Below are 19,048 nucleotides of genomic sequence, written 5' to 3'. Positions count from 1 at the left end.
TGGAGGTCCTGTTCATACAACCACACTAGTAGCAGTCTACTACCGAGTATTACAACCAGTTGAAGAACAACACATGCACAATCCACAACTTGGCTGGTCTTCAACCTACCTCACACCACACCGCACCTCCTCCCACACTACACCGCTCATCCGCACCCTACAATGGCTACAAGTGGCTGCTCCAATCCGATTTGAGTCTCGCCTACCATGCTGCCAATGGCTTTGACCAATTTCTACATCCAGAACATGGTCAAACCATATACCCCAGGCCATAACCTATGACAAAAGCTTGCTACTCCCTAATGGGGAGCCCAGCAGCAACTCAACAAAATATCGATCACTTACTGTCCTGGATACACAATGGTGGAACGAGCTCACCTGCACTGACATCAGGACCGCTGAAACCGTATACCCATCTTCTGCCACAGGCTGAAGACATCTGTTCAGACTGCATCTTGGCCCATGATGAAAAAAAAACGAATACTGGGTTATATCTTCATTGTTGAATGCACTTATTGTAAGTGGCTTTGGAAGCATCAGCTAGCATCATCTAAAAAAAAAAAAAAAAAGGAATGTTATGCAATGATAAAAGAATAAACAACTTCTTTATCTTGTTTTGTATAATGCAGCAGTTGAAGCAGTTTGCTTATTTGATTGATTTTTATGTACTCTCATGATTCTTGCATTTTTCTGGGTTGTATCTTCATGGTCTAATGCACTCAGTGTAAGTCACCTTGGACAAAAGCCTCAGCTAGATAGATGGGACGTGATGGAAATGTATCCTAAAAATGACCAAGAGCAGACTGAATAAATATCCCAGGAAGTAATGGATTTCTGGCCTTTCTCTCCTCCAGGCGTTTAATCTTCTTGTTCTCTTCTTCCCTCCGCTCTTCTCTCCATCATCTACCCTTTCATCTACTTTTTCTTGTTTATGCTCTCTCTCTCTCTCTCTCTCTCTCTCTCTCTCTCTCTCTCTCTCTCTCTCTCTCTCTCTCTCTCTCTCTCTCTCTCTCTCTCTCTCTCTCTCTCTCTCTCTCTCTCTCTCTCTCTCTCTCTCTCTCTCTCTCTCTCTCTCTCTCTCTCGCCCAGCTGAGTGCTCTCACTTTGATGCTGCTTACAGGTTGCTGGGGATACCAGTCGCCATCGTCCCAGCTGGAACTTAAGGAGGCTTAACTTTTTTTGGTTCAGAAAGCTAACTGGTTTACACGGACCAGCAACTCTTTAATCTTGAATAGTCAACCATAGAGCAGTTGCAAAGACACCACTTTGATTTATTCAATTTCCCTGACAGTCTCTCTCTCATACCAGTAGCAACAGTCCAATCCTTTTTATGTAGCTAAGGAGTCTAACCTTTTTTCATTAACTTATCTTTAAAAGCACTTTACAATATAACATTAAGCGGTTCAACTATTTATATGTGAGACGATAACTTTTTTTTTTTTTTTTGCTTGACTTCAGCAGCATATATGTAGCATGACTGACACATAGCATGTCTACACTGTATTCTTGGGGATATTGAGGTGTTCCAAGTGGAGACTACATTCACTGGAAGGGGTAGGCCCACGGCAAGAATTGGTTTCTGCATTAGGTTAGGTGCATTTGAACTAGAAAAAAGTATAAAAAAAAATAGTAGGACTACTACCGAATTTCAAATACATTTCCAAATAAATTTGAAGACCCATTTGTAGTACCTCTGCGGACCCCCTAGGGGTCGCAGTCTCCCGGTTAAAGATCGCAATATAGTGCGATAGATAGTAGATAGTCATCTGGGCTCAATCCCACATATCCAAAGTCCAAACTATAGCAAGATTCTCTTCCCCTACTCTGCATTCACAGAATACATTTCTACTTATACAGTATACTTGTCTCTCCTCTATTAGGCTTCTCAATAGTACGACTACATGTAAATGTATCTAATGAGTGCATGAAAGTGTACACAAAAAAAAAGTTTGCTATGTTTTTAATTATACTAACGCTGCATCTCTAAACTTATAAAAAATAAATAGAGACCAATTGCAGATATTTATTTTCTAAAGTAACTACCTCATTCCAATCACATTAAATTAAAAAAAAGGTACAATATTGCACTGTCCAACGTTGAAGAATTCCAACATTTGTTCCATTAATTAGACCTGATACCACACCGATATAGAATGACAACATCATAGATGTGACCTGCACAACCTCCCCCCATTTACATACATCTATATACGTCTCATACATACTTCATATACAGAAAAGGTCCCAGCACCACTCGTAAAAAACACCACTTTCAACGTGGCGCTGTGAGTCATTGATTGAACAGCACTTCTCAACGACACTCCAGACGGCTACGGGGGTTTTGTGTCCTGCCTAATCGTCCGACCGTAGCCTTTCCCCGGCGGCGGCCGTGGAGGCCAAGGTTAGCGTAGCGGCTTTGTTTTGGGAACAGTCCCCCTCGCCGCCTCCCCCCTCCTCCTCCTGCTGACGCAGCGGCCGCCCGCTCTCGTCACCGAGCGGCACGGCGGACGCACTCTGGTACAGGAACATGTACGAGTCGCACAGCAACCTGCGCACGGGCTCGGCGGCACGGGCGGGGTCGACCGCGGCCACTTCCTCCTCCGACCGGGACAGGAAGTCGCCGAGCTGTGGGCACGCCGTGACCTCTGGGACGTTGTAGCCGCTTTGGTCGTCTCCTGACACAGAGGGAAGGAGGGAGGGTGGGCGGGCTCTAGATTAGATATCAGCCCACGTGGAGGGAATGACGTCCCTGTGTGTCAGCCAGCAATGTTATCTCTCGATCGCTGAGCACGAGACTAAGCCCAAGGAAGCACAGCGGGCAGAATCGCCAAAACAAATCAGCATTAGCATAAACAATGAAGTTGCCTTTTCTTCAAGAGTCGAGGTGAGTTTTAGGGAAAAGTCCCATTTTACGGGAGTTTATTTTTAGGTGAAGCGTTAGGTTATGTGATGGGGTAACATAATACATTGACGCGCAGCACAAAAATATGAACTCTCCACTCACCACATCTATCGGCCATGCTGTCGAAGAACAGCCACGAGCGAGGGTCAGGGCCGTATTTGACAAAGGACACGTAGTGGCTGGTTTGAATACAGAGGACGGCAAACAGCTCCATTGTGTGTCTGGTGGGGACGGTCGCGCCGGCGGTCGACTCTGCAGGTGCAGCCAGGGCTCTGGGCTGGTGTCCCTGCCGCAAGGGATGAGTGTGCACCTGTTAAGGAGAGGGAGAAGAAGATAGAGAGAGATTATTTAGAAGTAAACAAATAGGGTCCCATCTAGCTCAGCTGGTTGGGCACAGCACAGAAATAAAACAAGTCAATAAACGGTGCCGTGCTCAGAACGCATGCACTCACAGCATTGTATCACACTTTTGACAAAAAGTTTCCAACGAATGGCAAAGTATAGATAATTATTCTAATTAATATCATCAATATTATATTAAACTATATACGACATAGAGAAGAGCAAAGATAAAAGCAAGATAAAAGCTTTAATATTGGGCCTGGTACTCGGTAGGTTGAATAGAAGACTGTTCTGGTTACCTGCGTGCAGCAGACAGAACAGTACTGCTTGATTTTCCCTGGCTGGAGCTTGCGGTCTTGCAGACACTGTACGCACTCGCTGGTGGCCGGCTGCCCACAGATGAAGCATTCTCTGGGAGCTGAGGAGGAAACAAGTGATTCCAAATAGTGTCAAAAATGACATTGTTTCAAAACAAAGTGTGTTGCAGAAAGGAATCGCTCGTCGATGTTGTAAAATGTTTATTACCATTTTACATTTTTGTCCCTTAGCAGACACTCTGATCCAAAAGGGACAGTGAATGCTGATAAGATAAGATACAACTTTAGGAATACATGTCACATAGGAGCAAGTAGGGGCTAGGGCATCTTGCTCAAGAAAATTCCTACAGATAGTCACAAACTCGGGACTTTGAGGAATGAACCTGGAGCCCTTTGACTGGGAGTCGACCACCTGAACCACTACACTATCCCGCTCCTAGAATGTGAATTCATAGGGTTGACCGCGGCCATCACCGTTGTGAAGGAGATCGCTGAGGTCCAGATGGGTGGAGGGGATGATGTGTGGGAACATCTTGTACTTCTTTCCAAACCTCGGCATCTGCAGTATCAGACACGACGGGGCCTGTGGGGAAAACACAGACAGACGATTTGTAGGCGTTTGTTAACAATACACGAATGGCCACCGGCCATCCACATCCTGGGGTTATTGACTTCTCAGAACAAACAACCCACCTCCTCAAACTTAAGGTTGCATGACAGGAAGGAAGCGTCCAGCAGCTGTTGAACAGTTGGCACCCTACCGGCCTGCTCCTTCTCTAGAATGATCTGGTAGGTGTACGTGCCCTGACACTTCTCCATGTTGGACCTATGAGGAAACAACGGTTCCAGCTCAGCAACTCAATGAGTTAAAGTTTAAAAAAAACAACACACAAATTCTACACTCTTGCTGGCTATCATCCTGACCTGAGTTTAAGCAGTGGTGCTATGCAGAGAACTTGCTGAAGCAGAATTGAGATGAACTCCTCAGGATCTGAAGTAGGGCGAGGGACAATCAGGACAGAATTAGGACCGAATGATTCATGCAATTTATGCAAAAAAACATGACCCTTTATTATTAGATCATTAATACAAAAAAGTTCTGCAGATAATGAACTAATAGTAATAAAAAAAATAAAAAAAAATTATAATAAGAAGAAGTGGCTACCTTTTTCCTCTGTTCGGAAAGTGTGGCAGCCAAGCTGTTTGCGTAGGCTCATCACACTCTCCGCATGAACAAAGCCTTTTCTGGAGAGAACAGGAGCAGTAGGTGACGGTCAGTGAACAGTGAGCACTATCATTGTCCAATCAGGTTTAAGATACAGATACAACCCCCTTTGTTATATTCAAGGTGGAATCGAAAACAAAGCTATCTTTTCATTTATCACACTAAGTTACGTACAAAAGCTTCTCGTTTCTGAGAACTTGTTCCCTGATAGCACAAACAAAACGACCAGCTTTCTAGTGGCAAGATAAAAGTATGCAAACCTGCGTAAACGGTTGACAATCTTTTTCCTCAGTATTTCACTTGTGGCTTCTTCTTTACAATCCGGCTTTTGCCAGGAGCTATCCAGGACGGTGGAAGAGCAGAATAAACTGCAACAAGAGAAATAAAAACCTGCTTTTAAACCACATCGTTTAAAAAAAAAAAATGCTGGTCTAGGTTAAAATATACACAAATGAAGGGTGTGTTTTGTAGATGTAAGGACACACTGGGAATCACATGATGCACACCCAATAGTTTTACCTGAAGAGCGTGGCGTCGAGGTAACAAGAATTGAAATGTCCCTGAATCCCTCGCATCCTCCCCACTAGCAGAGACGCGGCCTGGGACTCAGAGATGGGTGGGGCGTCCTCTTCAGATTCGTCTGACTCGATGTCTGAACGCAAACAAACACGGATCGTTAACATCAAATCCGATTTGGGATCTACCGCTATATGGTAGGGTTTGGGCGATTGATCAAATTTTGATCGCGATTTTGTGATTTTTTTGCGATCACCAAACTAATATAATCGAGTTTAAACCTTTTTTTTTTTTTCTCTTTCTTTATAGAAATTGCAGAACAGCTGGCTACATATCTGGAAATTATTTTCTATTTGACCATTTTGTGTGTTTTCTTAAGGGGAAATTTCAAAGTTCTCAGTAACAAAGTGAATAAATGCATGCATCTTTTCAAACTCGAAAATAATCGTTCGAATAATCGAAGATTTCAATATTGACCAAAAATAATCGTGATTATGATTTTCTCCATAATCGAGCAGCCCTAATATATGGTGCAGCGGGGGTGGGGGGTGGGGGGGTCAGGGTCTCACCGGGGGGGACGTCGACGCTCTTGTGAGTCTTCTTACTGTTGAAGGAGCCTTGGAACCTCTGGTCAGGACTGCACATCGTCATGGGAACAAACAAAGCCCGGCCCTTCAGGCAAGTGAAATATCTCTGGCCTCCATAAATCCCATCTGAGCAGTCCCTCAGTTCATAGTCCTGGGAAAGACGGAGAGAGAGAGGGACAGATGAAGGCCCCGTGCCACTTTTTAAAACCCCGATCAGAAGAGATAACACACTCTGTTGGACTGCAATATTCACCATGCATGACGTATTCAATAGACCTCTGAAGAATAAGTCCCGCCTCCGAGGCTCCGGTTCTCTCGGTCAAATGTCTATGGGGAATAACGTGGGGTTTATAAATGATCGTACATAACAAACTCTGTAGGTGGCGGGGAAGTAAAAGCTGCGTCACGTTTTGAACTACACACATTTTCCATCTAGACTCGACTGTGTTTTTGGATTGTCTGTGCCGTTAAAGAAGTAAACGATTATTAATGCTACTTTAACGGCACCAAAAAAATCCAAAAACCCAGTTGAAACTAGATGAAAACGGTGTGTAGTTCAAAACGTGACGCAGCTTTTACTTCTTCGTCACCTACAGAGTTTGTTATGTACGATCATTCATAAACCCCACGTTATTCCCCATAGACATTTGACCGAGGGAACCGGGAGCCTCGGAGGCGGGACTTATTCTTTCAGAGGTCTATGTTTCAAATTTTGTTTCATGAGCAACACACATCAATAAGCCACTTTATAGGTTTTTCTATACTTGTATATTTTCATTGCCTTGCACATAACAAAAAAAAGGTAAATAAACAGGTGAAGTAAGGTATGCTGTAAAGTATTGTTCAATGGGAATCGGTCTCACCAGTTCGATACCCGCCCACTCGCCAGTCTTGCCCGCGGGGACCCCCTTCCAGCGGATGACCCCGGACACAGTGGCCCCCGTGTTGGACGTGACCTCCACCATGGAGCCCACATCAAGGGGGGCCTCGTCCGCCGCCGTGATCCGCTGGTCCGCGCGCGCCCCGCTCGGCCTCGAACGCGTTCTCATGTTGGGCATGGAGTTGATGCGTGAAAAGGCCTTCCTGTCGATTCCTGGTGACAGGTGACGGCGGTTAAACATGTTCGCACAGCGTGGTTCGAGGAGATAACGTCACATGGTCTGACAGCGAACGATAGGGCCCCGTCAAAGTCATTCCACGCTACAGGTCTACATCCCAGGTATGCGACGCAACTCGTGAGCACACAATGTGCACAGGTGCCAGGCCATGTGATTGTGTGCCGTCAGGCATTCTACAGCATGACAACCTCAGGTTTTTCCGGTTCATTTTGTCTGCTTTCGTAAAATGTTGTTGATTTGATCGTAATCAGATGCAGTGTTTATGCTTTCGTTGTGCGCAGCGAATGTTTGTGGCAGTTGCTTTATTTGCAAACTCTATGCATTGGAGAATTGTCATAGACGGGTTTTCCCATTTACAAACATGGGTGGCTGGCGAATATAAAACTGCGTTTTACTGCTTTTTCCTTGTACAGCCTGGTAACGCAATGTCAAAAAAAGAGTTTATTGTGATGGTTTGTCTTTCTTTTGCAGATTAATGCCCTCTTGTATTTGTAAGAAATGTTGGGAGGCTAGCTCTAGATACCTTTAAAACAAACAAGTATTCACGTAAAACCTCAGATTGATCATTTCATTGACCACAGAATAATGTCATTATAGGTTTTGTGCATTAATCCCCACACCATCCTTGCTATCTTGACGGTTGTTATTATATATATTGTTAACATCTGATCCTGTGTATTAATGAAAAATAAATGATTATTATTCCCGTCCTGTACTGTACTTCTGCTGTGGTACACTCATCATAACGTCTGACATTTATTAAGAACACGGTATCTGATTAACGGCACCTACCTCCGGGGTGGCCCTCGGCCATGTGGGGCCTAAACGGAACCGTGTAGCCAGGGACCACTTGCACGATGTCGGCTGCGTTGAACAGAGGCAGAGGGGCTGGCTTCTTTGTCCCAGCACTCTTGTCCTGGTCCTGTAAGAGAGAGTGAGAGCGAGAGCAAGAGCGAGAGAGAGCGAGAGAGAGAGAGAAAATAATGTGTCTTTGCTGGATCCAACCCGACCTCCAACATTAACCACCAATGGCAGCAGTAGAAGAAGCAAGTAGGCTGTGACATTATTTTCAAGTTGCCGGAACATGTCCTAAACGTTGTTATGTCATGGCATTGACATTTCTTTTTAAATGGTGGCAACTGGTTACGTAAATACTGTTTATAGTTAGAGATGACATTTTTCAAAACATGCTAGAATAACCCAATATCCTCAGCCACTGGACTGAATGACAAAAGAAAAACACATTAGGGAACTTTTCCATACCAAAAGCTCCATCTCGAACCCGACCATATGAAGGTCCTCTGCGTTCTCCTTTCTTCCGATCTTCATCAGGTTTTTAACGAGTGCCGGCAAGTGCCCTTTCTTGTACTTCACCAGCACTATATCATGCTGGGACAGCTCACAGATGGCAGAGAACAGCTGGGAGTCGCAGATTAACTCCACACGCTTGCTCGCTACGGGCACAAAGAGCAGGAGCTGGGCCTGGTGGCGGGTAAGGGGGTACGTGTCTTCCTTCTTCACGGTGCCCCCACTGTTGGGGCCGCCGCCCGTGTTGCTGGTGCCAGTGTACATCAACCCCATCACCTCTCCGTCCTGCCGCTCTTCCTCCACACGACCGATGCATCCCCGGGAGAATCCTTTCCACGACTTACCCCGGGTGACTATGAAGAATTTCTCTTTTCCGACAGCTTTGTTTTCCATTTTGTTGAAATTTTCAAATAAAGTACGTACTGTATGTTATAGGGTGTATCGTTATAGGTGTTGGTAGGTTATTTCAGGCCACTTCCCGGGGCCTGAAATAATAGCACCAAGCAGGCTGCTAAGCAGAAGGGATGTTGAAGAAATTCAACCTGGGGAAAAAGGTGCAAATCCTTTTTAATTCCAATACAACAAAAAAAACAAAAGTTCACAGAACTAATAGATTAAAATCGATAGCCGTGGAAAGTTGTAAGTAAACACCTGCATATGTAACCACCTCCAGGCACTATGGAACTCTCCTTGACACTGCTCACATTACTTATGAACTATGCTGTAGGAACCGCCCAGTAGAATAACAAAATCTTGGCCCCGATGTGAACCACCCACACACAAAAACACACCCACACACACACACACACACACACACACACACACACACACACACACACACACACACACACACACACACACACACACACACACACACACACACACACACACACACACATAATTGGGACTTCCCAAATGAAGATACCTAGACTTATAATGCCACATCAATTATCTTTGCAATTAAGAAATTCCTCATCTTATATCATAATAGTGATCAATCAAGTTCTAGATTGTCTGAGAGTCTTCCCAAACATGCACCATTTATTTTACAAAGTCAAGTGAATGATTGCAATGTTTTCCTGTGTAGGTATGCCTGCGGCAGAACATTTTGCTTAATTCTAACCTGTGAAGACAGAAAGACAGAAAACATTGCCATGGACCTCGTTTAGGACAATAATAACCCTAATTCTAAAAAAAAGTGCCTGCCAAAGAACCACCGGCGTTGAATGGTACTTAACATGATCTTATGGCCCCTCAATTCAATGGTCTAGAACGGCCACTGAGTCTATGCTACATGTGAGTGTAGTACTACCTACCCCGTCTAAATGACATTTCAACTTCATCAGTTCGTTGTTAAAACACTGTAGCGTTAACGTCTTGCCCTCCTCTTCATTAGTTTTGAACAAGGAAGTTTCGACCGGCAGCAGCTGATATTGACATATAACCGACCACGCCTCCAGTCGTTCTCCTACCTGCCACCCACTCCTTCTACTTCCAAGGAAATAGACACGTCAGACATTGACGGCTATCCTCCAAATGAATATGAAAGGAAGATGCAAACCCAAAGGAGATTAACTGATTGGAAAAGTTGCCTAACCCAGGGAAACAAGTTTCCCATAAGGCAGAGGTGTGGGTGTGTGCAGCCTTCCACCTGACCCTCCGTCTTTCTGACTCATCTTGGGCTCACGCAACTCAGACGTTGCGTGGCTCCTTTGATTGACATGTTTTCATTATTAGATATTCATCACAAGTTGGCCGATGGGTCAAATTCTTATGTGTCATGTAGTGAAAGGCCAGACGTAACGTTCGTGATCAAAATACAAATGTTGTTTTGGTTGGTTGGAGCCGATGACTCAAAGGTATTATGATTATTTAATCACAGGAGTGCCCTCTATTGGATGGTAAGTGTAACACTATCAATTGGCCAGGTAGCCCTCTTCCGGCCACATCACTTCCCAAATAAGAGACTAAAAAACGATGCATTTTTCTAGCAAAGTCTTTAGGTGTTTTGCCATCAGGGAGTGAGTGAGGTTCGTCCATAGACTTCTTAGTAGACAAGAAAGAAACAAAGGTAAACTTTACTTGGGATAAGAGGCCCTTTTCATGTGGAGTAACAACTTTACTACCGCCACTTCCTTGGCTGAGGGGTGAACAATGTGAAACGGTTTAGCGCTAACATTTTTCTTTTTTATAAACTGATGTAGGCCTACTGTGTAATAATGGGGGGGGGGGGGGGGTCATTTTGCCCGGAGCCAAGACTGTCCTGCAAATGGCAAATAAAGGAATCCAAGAGTCCTAAGGGTGAGGGGTTTACATACCTGTATGTCCAGGTGGGGGCCCCATTGGGGCTAGGACATGAGACAGGAGCCTCTGAACTCGAACACGTTTTTCAAGTTCAAAAAGTTGCATTAATTAAAAAAGAATTCTCAAATGTCAAGCCTTGATCTTGTGTCCTACCTTTGAAGGTATTCACTCAATTCACTGCAGTAAACTCAGTATGGAGTTGTTTTCGTTTTGACACTGGAGAGATGGACAAAGAGATGGATAAATGCCGAAGGAAAGTCAAGTTTTCCAGTAGCAAGGTCAAGGTAGCAGCAGTAGACAACAGAAGACAAGACACAATAAAATAAGTTAAGATAAGGAAAGAGGTAGTCAGGAAATGGTATGGTACAAGAGGATAAAAGATTAACAATGAAATGGTATATAGGGCACGCCTACACATATACATGTTCATATACACCGATAGACCCACAAATCACAGTGTCTATCAAAAGTGTATATATATGTATATATATATATATATATATATATATATATTTCCATAGAAATACACATGAATATACTCAAACGTACACCAATAAATATACACCAGTGCATACATCTTCATACATACACACACACACATATATATAAATATATACTGTACATCCATCCAGCTGTAAAAACTCACACACACGCACACAAACAAACAAACCACAATTGTAAATATAATAGCTTAGACAAATAATCGAAAAACACTTCATATAACTACGTAGACTTCACACGTGTCGTGACATTCAGTGTGATGAATGTTTGTCATATGATTGACACAAATTGGTTTGCTAGCTGTGAGGAAACACCAAGCATGTCAGTATCCAATTAGTGGAAGACTTGAGGGTGTTCATAATGGGCTTCTTAAGCAAAGGAATGCAGTCAATTCTAATAGCATAGCATACATTCTGGCGCAATGCATTGTGGCATTGATCCACTGCGTTGCTGAATAATAGATGGATATGTATTCATTGACTATGAATAAGAAATGATGAATATCATTTATAGGTAAAGCTCATTATGGCAGAGTGAATTCCTGCATTAGTAATATCCACACTATGTGTGGCATTATCTATGAACCTCCTTCCAAAAGATGGTTTGGGAATAAAAAAAATGTTACTGAGCCAAGTAAATTTGACCTAAATGACGTACTTCTGCTATACCATAGTATCGTTTTGGGCAAGTAGGTTTTGTAAGGATCATTAAATGATGGATGACATTGTCTTGAGTCAGTTCATGTTTATTGCTTTTTGAAAAGTCGTTGAACATACCATAACAGCTCAGCCTCATTTGAAGTGTGGATGGTTTTGACGAAACTCCGAAATACTTCACCTCATTCCATGAGACGTCAAACTTCACAGAATTTTACCTGCCAAATTGCTTCGATAATATTTTGCTGTGGAGACCGGGTTGACATACGATGAGTTCGTCTGGAGCTGCACAAATAATTGACGTGACCTGGAGCTGGATTCTGATGACTGATTTATTATCACAGCCTAGCTGCTCGCGTGTTTTGGTTCCGACGTGCTGATCCGAGCGCTTCGTCCTCGCGTCCACCCAGCTCAGTGGGTGGCGTGGCTGCGGCAGCCCGGCTGCTGGAGGTAGGAGCCGCTGTGCGCGCGGGACCCGTGGCTCTCGCGCCGCTGGCGGGCGCAGTTCTGCCGCTGGAGGCTGCTCCGCGCCAGCTGGTGGCGCTCCGCCCTGGCCTGGGCCCTCTGGACCCGAGAGGTGTGTGTGACCTTGGCCATCGCCGCGGCGCGGGACGCCACGCTCTGGAGGACCCCCGCGATCAGTGCGCTGCGGTCCACCGGAACCGGAACCTCCGGCTCTGACACCCTAAGGAAGGACCACACAAGGACCAGGGGGAGGTTGACTGGAAATCACATCTCTGAATCAGGTCAGAAGTGCATTGAAAAAAACATCACTTTGTTTGCACACTCAAAAGCCAGTGAGGGTTTAGAATACAGAGTCTAGGAGCTGGACACTGTGTCAACCTCGACCCTCTGTATTCTGAACCACCTACTACCCGGAGGCACCTCGTCCCCGACTCTAGGAGTTTTAAGATATGAAACGACCTGTTTGAGGTGTTTGCTTACCCGCTGCCATCTCCCGGATTGGGGTCAGAGTGTGCACTCAGAGCGGGCGTCAACACAGCCTGCACGGAGGCCGGGTCCTCCTCCTCCTCCTCTCCTGAACGCCCCTCGCTGACCGCTTCTGCGGAGACACGTGTGATCATTAATATCAGCCATTAATGTTTGAACCACTAAAAACTGCACTCTGGTAAAACTCTTGTCTGTCGCGACGTGCGACGTTCGTACAACTGACAACAGGAACGGACGCTATAAAGCGACGTGATAATACGACAACAAATAACCTCTGTGGTTCAGCAGAAGCCAGCCTTCGTCGACAACTTCCCCGCTGGGCTGGGCGTCATCGGCAGTCTTCTCCTCTCCACCAAAAAGCAGGCGGGCGATTGCAGTGAACATGTCTGTATTTCTGCTGGCTCCCACCAGCCAGGTCTTTGTCTCGTGCTGATCTTCTAGAGGAGTTTGGTCTGTATTTGAACAGAAACTTTAAACAATGAATTATTGTTGATACTATTTTATAATATGGTATGTACAATTTTATAAATCTGCATACATATCATCTCTGTTTTACATATCACATCATATTTTATCTATCACCAAACAACAAATGTCCTCTCTCCGTCTTTGGAAGTAGGTCATTATTAAAGAGTGGACCCGTTATACTTTGTCCTAATTAAATTCAAGCAACCTGGTCAGCTGACTACAGCGACCAATAAGCTTTCTTGTAATACATTTTTTTTAAATCCATACTACTCTATGGGCCATATGTTGCCAGGACAAGGAGGAGGGGCCTGCATCTCTTGCGGGGTTGAATGCTTAATTTTACCAAATATATAGCAGTTGGCGTCGAGGTTAAGGGGCTATGAATATTGTACAGTGCACTGTACACATATGCATACACTTTGCATTCATTGCCATGGTGGTGGGCAGAAGACTTGATAGTGAAAAGGCAATAGTAACAGTGATCCACAAGTCTAGAGGATTGTTGACATGCCAATAATTTTAACTTAAAAGTGAAGGCATTGCGGATAGCTGGTTTTTGTTTTTAGAGTTGATGTACTTGACAGATGCTTGCCTAAAAGCTAACAAATATGAGTTAATGAAAGACCCATTACTATTTAGTTATCATTATTATTCGTCGCAGTCGCTTTGTAAATGTTTACAATCCAGAGTTATCCATCATTTGTTGAAGTGTAGAAATGTCAACAACATAAAAACAACACGTAGAAACACTGTGACAATAATCATAGCAACCTATTTATTTGTGTTGTACTTACCTGCGAGTGATGATCCTATAATATATCCGGAAATCGTGTTGCAGTTGTTGTCGAAAGGAAAATTGCAGACCCGCAGCAACTTTGTGTTTTCGATTTAAAAAAAAAGATTTATGATATGCCACAATATTGTTCTCTTTGTGTTCTTGTTTGCAACGAATTTGAAATCTACCACTGCCGACAGAGCCACTAAAGCCCCTCCCCTTCCGCGGATTCGACCAATCAGACACCACCACGCTGTCCCTTTAAAAGAAATAGGTCTGCTTGACGGAAAAAAAAAATTATTTTGCGTTATAGATGTTATTTTATATAATTAACTCATTAAAGCTACATGAGAGCAGTTTGGAACCGTTACCTTACTATATGGTTGTAGGTGCCATGTAGCGCTATGCCTTTAATATAAACCTGGGATCAATTTCCAATTTTTTGCTCTCAGGTTTGAAAAAAGTTGAGTAGAAAGTTCTTGGTTACACGGAAAAATAATAAAAAAAATGTATATTGCAACCGTCTCATGAAGATATGTTTTCCAAATCCAATAATAACCCAAATATATCCTAGTGATTTATTGTTTAAAAACTCGAGACGTTACCACATACTTTCCTGAGGATGGAGCAGTTGTTCTTCTGATGAATGCGTGAAGCCCAGAGCCGTTACGTTGTTCTTCAACGGCGCGTCCACCATAGGAGGTACGCGAGGGTACTGCAGGTGGGACAATTGAAAAATAAATATACTATCTAGCCTATATTGTTCAATAAATTAAATAGGAATATAGTTTATTATTTCAAAAATAGTGTCACTTTGTAAATTTCATTATATATTACCCATTGTATGTTTTAGGATTTGTATATGAGGTAGTAGTCCTTGAAAGGCTTTGATGACAATGTCGTTAGATGTATCTAACGTCAAAGGTTGGGAACCTCTGTCAAATATATGTATATTTTTTGTTACTTGTTACAGCTTGGATTGGGATTTATTTTCTTAATAATTCTAAAAAACATTTCCCCCGCCCCCTCAATATATATTGTATAATCATAATAATTAGGCCTATTTAAATAATGTATTGTAGCGAATGTCAAAAGCAGAGGCGTGATAATCTTTCCGTGACTTTATTGAATCGTTCCAGGAGTAGGACCAAAACCTAACTTTACCGAGAACTTGACATTACTCTTCCAAAGCATGATGGGAACACATCAACAACCAATAGTAGTGGTATAAACAACACACGAACATAGCCCCGGCGCTACAGTGTTTTTGTTTTGCAGCAGGGCCTTCTCTGCTAGGCCCAGGCTGGGTCATAAGATGCCCCAGGCACCTGACCCAATGCGAGGTTACAGCTATCAGGAGACTGCAGCTATCAGGAGACTGCGACCTTTAATAATCACGCACCTTCAATCAGTTATGTCAACACGGACATCTAACAATGGGGATTCGATTTCACATATAATTATATTTCTTTTAAAATAGGTCGCAATAGGAAATGGGCTCAGAGGAGTAGGTTATCCTTCTAGGATATGGTCGGTCTAGATGGGAATGTATAGTGCATCACAAACATTTAAGCGTCCATCACAGTCGCTAATGTAGAGAGTTGAAGTCATATAAAAGAATACGTTTTCAACTCGGTGGGCTACTGTGTGAAGTGACTGCACCCACGTGGTTTGTATGGTCGCGAGTAAGGCGAGCGTGCAAACTAGCCTACATTTCTTCCGATGGGAATAAACTTTAATAAAACCCTATTTCTACAGATGACTGGCATCTGACATGATTTTTGAGGGGCGACGCACTTGTTAGTGAACAATTATCGCTTGGAAACACGAATTGACGTTGTAGAATGTCTGTGCGTAAAGTAGTAGGCTACTTATTGCGCACATTTGCCTCTTAACTATCGGAGGACTGGAGGAGGGGTGTGCCCTCGGGGCGAGCACACCCCTGTTGCTTATGTCAGAGTGTTTCTACAGAGGCGAACATTTAGTTATCTTGGGACCGCCGCACTCAACAGTCTGTAGTTTTAAAAGTAGAAGAAAGGACCACATTTGGATGTTTTTTTTTTCCTTCTTACTTTTTTAAGAATCCAAGGGATATATTAATTGGATAATTCTGCGTCGCGGATGCGGGATACTTTTCCTCTCCTATTAATTTAACACCAAAACAGAAAAAATGCCTCGATCATTTTTGGTAAAGAAATATTTTGCCAAACAAAAGCCGAATTACAGTGAATTGGAATGCTACAATGGTGAGTACAACAAACTAACAAGTGAATACTTAATGCTGAAAATGATAAATGCCTTCGTACACAACTGGATACAATATAGCTTATAATAGCCTATAAAATGCAACCACCTGTTTTCTTAAATAGCCTATGTCTGATCGTAAGTGGGTTTTTCTAATGTCGCAATATAGGCCTACTCTATAGAGAGACTACCAATCGCGTAAACTTTGTTATTGTGCATGCCTACAAAACCAGAAAATCCCCGATCAAGTTGGGGCCCGTTAGATGCACTTTTCCCCCTTTCTGCAGACAGAGCTCCATTCATGTTACAACCCCTTGTGAATACGTGGGAGGAAACGGCCCATGCAACTTCACGGCTCTAACTTCTTCACTCTCTAAATGACAGGAAGAGGGTGTAAAGACGGAACCCAAACACAAAATCAATTAGACTACGTCATCTAAGAAATGGGTTAACAACAAAAGTTACCCCTGTTGGATCAACTTTAAAACCTAAACCACTGCGATTGATGAATCACCTTCATCCCCCTTATCGTTACTTATTTAAAACTTGGTGACTGCCACTTCAAACCCACTGTCTCCCTCCCTCAGAACTCTCTCTGGAGCGGTACCCCCTGGCGGAGCTCGCACCCGGGGACAACATGGCCACCTGCTTCACCGCCAGCCTAGTGTGGGACCTGAGCGTGCTGCCGGCCCTCTACCTCCCCGCCTGCCCCCTGGAGCCCTCTCCCGCCGCGGGGCCCCTGGACCTCAGCTCCCCCTCCAGCCTCAGCAGCAGCGCCAGCAGCAGCGGCGAGGAAGACGAGGGCCGGACGTCCGACCCGCCCAGCCCCGAGCCCGCGCACACGCACAAACACACGTACGGCCCCCGGCAGCGGATGAAGTGCACGGGGGTCAAGAGCCTGGCCGTCTCGTCTCTCCCCCGGGAGGAGGAGGAGGTGGAGGAGGAGGAGCGGGCGGTGGCGGCGGCGACGGCGTCGTCGGCGTCTCCCATGGCGACCAGACCGGCGTTCCTCTGCAAACATTGCCCCAAAGAGTACACCAGCCTGGGCGCCCTGAAGATGCACATCCGCTCGCACACGCTGCCCTGCGTGTGCACCACGTGTGGCAAGGCCTTCTCCCGGCCCTGGCTGCTGCGCGGCCACATCCGCACGCACACAGGTGAGACCGCGGACGACGCCTGCTGGCGCTGTGGGGGGGGGGGGGGGGGGGGGGGCGACGCTGCTGAGCTTTTACCAACAGATGATGTCGGGTGATGGATGTATCATTTGGCTTGGGCCTTTTTTAAGAAAAGAAAAAAAGGAAATAAATGACTTTTGAGTTGAGTGGATTGATGTAGTCACACCGGCAAGGCCTTGTATGGATCTTTTAATCATTGATCCCTTGTTTCCCTGAACGTTCATGCAACATAGGGGGGGGGGGCGGTTATCTAATCATAGACGGTCTGGAGTACAGGATTGAGGTTCCTCTGTCGAAGGGTACAAAGAACATCTAGGATGTCCTCCTCCTCTGCAACCCTTGAGCGTTTACTTCCATACTGCTGCACACACACTCGTCGCTGCGCTAATCTCATTTGCCTTTGATTGAATCATGATGAATCAGTCGGGCTCTGGGTGACTGTGACCATGTGCCTGCTCATTATCTTCAGAATGTGTTGCGAGCCCAGGTCCTCAGAGGTGTTAACGGTCCACTCCTGTGAAGCCGGAGACGCCTGACTGGCTCTTTGTGTTGGTGGGGGGTGGGGGCAATCATTAGCACCACCTGCCAAAAGGCCATCCACCCGTCGGGACAAAAGGAGTCGTAGGCAACAAGTCATATGATGTGTGTCTGACCTTTTGTTTTCTCTCCCCCCCCCACCCCCCTCCTCCTCCTCCTGCTCCTCCTCCTCCTCCTCCTCCTCGTTCCCTGTGCTGTAGGTGAGCGCCCGTTCTCCTGCCCGCACTGCAACCGAGCGTTCGCCGACCGCTCAAACCTGCGTGCCCACCTGCAGACGCACGCCGAGGTGAAGAAGTACCAGTGTGGCGTGTGCTCTCGCACCTTCAGCCGCATGTCCCTGCTGCAGAAACACAGCTCCTCGGGCTGCTGCTCCAGCTCCACCACGGGCTGAGGGCCGGCTGAGGGGGGGGGAGAGGAGAGAGAGAGGCCGAGGGGGGAATGGAGGGACCTGTGTGAAGACCTTCAGGCCTAGTGGGGAAGGCTGAACGCAGCCTGTAGGACCTCCAGCAGGACCGTCAGAGCATGACACGCGGCGGTGCTCAGGGTTAATTTGGAGATGACGGCCGACGTATCGTGACAAGCCAAAGGCTGCGGTCGGGATTTGGATCGCGGAAAAAAGGAACAGATACAATATCTTGTTTATGAACTTTGGACTTCTTTCATTCTTTTTTTCTTTTTTTTTTTCCTCTGGTCGTTCATACTTTATGGGCTGCTGGATCAGTGCTGAATTGAGAGATTCTGCTCAGGTGCTGGCTCTCGTTGATGGGCCACTTCTAAAACAGACCAAATATGTTAAAAGACTCAGCAGGGCTTAGAGGTGGTGGTGGGGCAGGCCAGCTCAGGGCCAGGAGCTGGTCGGATCTGCCCAGAGTGACGGGGGGGGGGGGGGGGGGGGGGTGCGTGGGTCGGGTAAATCTCTCAACACACACACACACACACACACACACACACACACACACACACACACACACACACACACACACACACACACACACACACACACACACACACACACACACACACACACACACACGCCCATAAGTGACACAGCTGTCGCTGGTACTATAGTGCAGAGAGACGAGGTGCCAACAGGTGCAGCAGCCATGACCTCCGCTGCTGGTG

General features: G+C 45.4%; 3 protein-coding genes across 4 annotated transcripts; 1 reads left to right on the top strand and 2 right to left on the bottom strand.

The window, feature by feature from the left end:
* Window positions 1-2,352: 2,352 nt before the first annotated feature.
* Window positions 2,353-8,708, bottom strand: cyld2 (cylindromatosis (turban tumor syndrome) 2; the record flags this gene model as incomplete). Its single annotated transcript, XM_084463459.1, has 13 exons — window positions 2,353-2,675; window positions 3,005-3,212; window positions 3,544-3,662; window positions 4,036-4,144; window positions 4,255-4,387; window positions 4,486-4,552; window positions 4,727-4,806; window positions 5,047-5,154; window positions 5,306-5,438; window positions 5,872-6,040; window positions 6,753-6,982; window positions 7,800-7,929; window positions 8,271-8,708. 13 exons carry the CDS (start codon window positions 8,706-8,708, stop codon window positions 2,353-2,355), a joined length of 2,247 nt encoding a protein of 748 aa, XP_084319585.1.
* Window positions 8,709-11,884: 3,176 nt separating this feature from the next.
* On the bottom strand, window positions 11,885-14,159 carry tp53inp2a (tumor protein p53 inducible nuclear protein 2a). Of its 2 annotated transcripts, none has more exons than XM_084464582.1 (4): window positions 13,990-14,159; window positions 13,000-13,196; window positions 12,722-12,839; window positions 11,885-12,461 (listed from the first exon to the last, which is right to left on the bottom strand). In XM_084464582.1, the coding sequence occupies exons 2-4, from the start codon at window positions 13,109-13,111 to the stop codon at window positions 12,188-12,190; spliced, it is 504 nt and encodes a 167-aa protein (XP_084320708.1). In that variant the 5' UTR covers window positions 13,112-13,196; window positions 13,990-14,159; the 3' UTR covers window positions 11,885-12,187. The 2 variants fall into 2 exon arrangements, with proteins under 2 accessions (XP_084320708.1, XP_084320707.1); XM_084464581.1 differs by having other exon boundaries at window positions 13,000-13,179.
* Window positions 14,160-15,977: 1,818 nt separating this feature from the next.
* Window positions 15,978-18,775, top strand: snai1a (snail family zinc finger 1a). Its single transcript, XM_084464578.1, has 3 exons — window positions 15,978-16,216; window positions 16,802-17,371; window positions 18,127-18,775. The coding sequence occupies exons 1-3, from the start codon at window positions 16,141-16,143 to the stop codon at window positions 18,315-18,317; spliced, it is 837 nt and encodes a 278-aa protein (XP_084320704.1). The 5' UTR covers window positions 15,978-16,140; the 3' UTR covers window positions 18,318-18,775.
* The last annotated feature ends 273 nt before the right edge of the window (window positions 18,776-19,048 follow it).

This window comes from Micromesistius poutassou, assembly GCF_964030765.1.
Source record: "Micromesistius poutassou genome assembly, chromosome: 2".
Taxonomy (NCBI): Eukaryota; Metazoa; Chordata; class Actinopteri; order Gadiformes; family Gadidae; genus Micromesistius; species Micromesistius poutassou.
The sequence above is the reverse complement of the archived record's forward strand: the minus strand, read 5'-3'. Positions and strand labels throughout refer to the sequence as shown.

Excerpts from the sequence above, each read along its gene's own strand:
- snai1a (XM_084464578.1), top strand. The coding sequence starts at position 16,141 with ATGCCTCGATCATTTTTGGTAAAGAAATATTTTGCCAAACAAAAGCCG. Across the intron at positions 16,217-16,801 it reads TGAATTGGAATGCTACAATG|AACTCTCTCTGGAGCGGTAC; the intron begins GTGAGTACAACA and ends TCCCTCCCTCAG. Across the intron at positions 17,372-18,126 it reads CCACATCCGCACGCACACAG|GTGAGCGCCCGTTCTCCTGC; the intron begins GTGAGACCGCGG and ends CCTGTGCTGTAG.
- tp53inp2a (XM_084464582.1), bottom strand. The coding sequence starts at position 13,111 with ATGTTCACTGCAATCGCCCGCCTGCTTTTTGGTGGAGAGGAGAAGACT. Across the intron at positions 12,840-12,999 it reads GCTTCTGCTGAACCACAGAG|AAGCGGTCAGCGAGGGGCGT; the intron begins GTTATTTGTTGT and ends GTGTCTCCGCAG. Across the intron at positions 12,462-12,721 it reads AATCCGGGAGATGGCAGCGG|GGTGTCAGAGCCGGAGGTTC; the intron begins GTAAGCAAACAC and ends GTCCTTCCTTAG.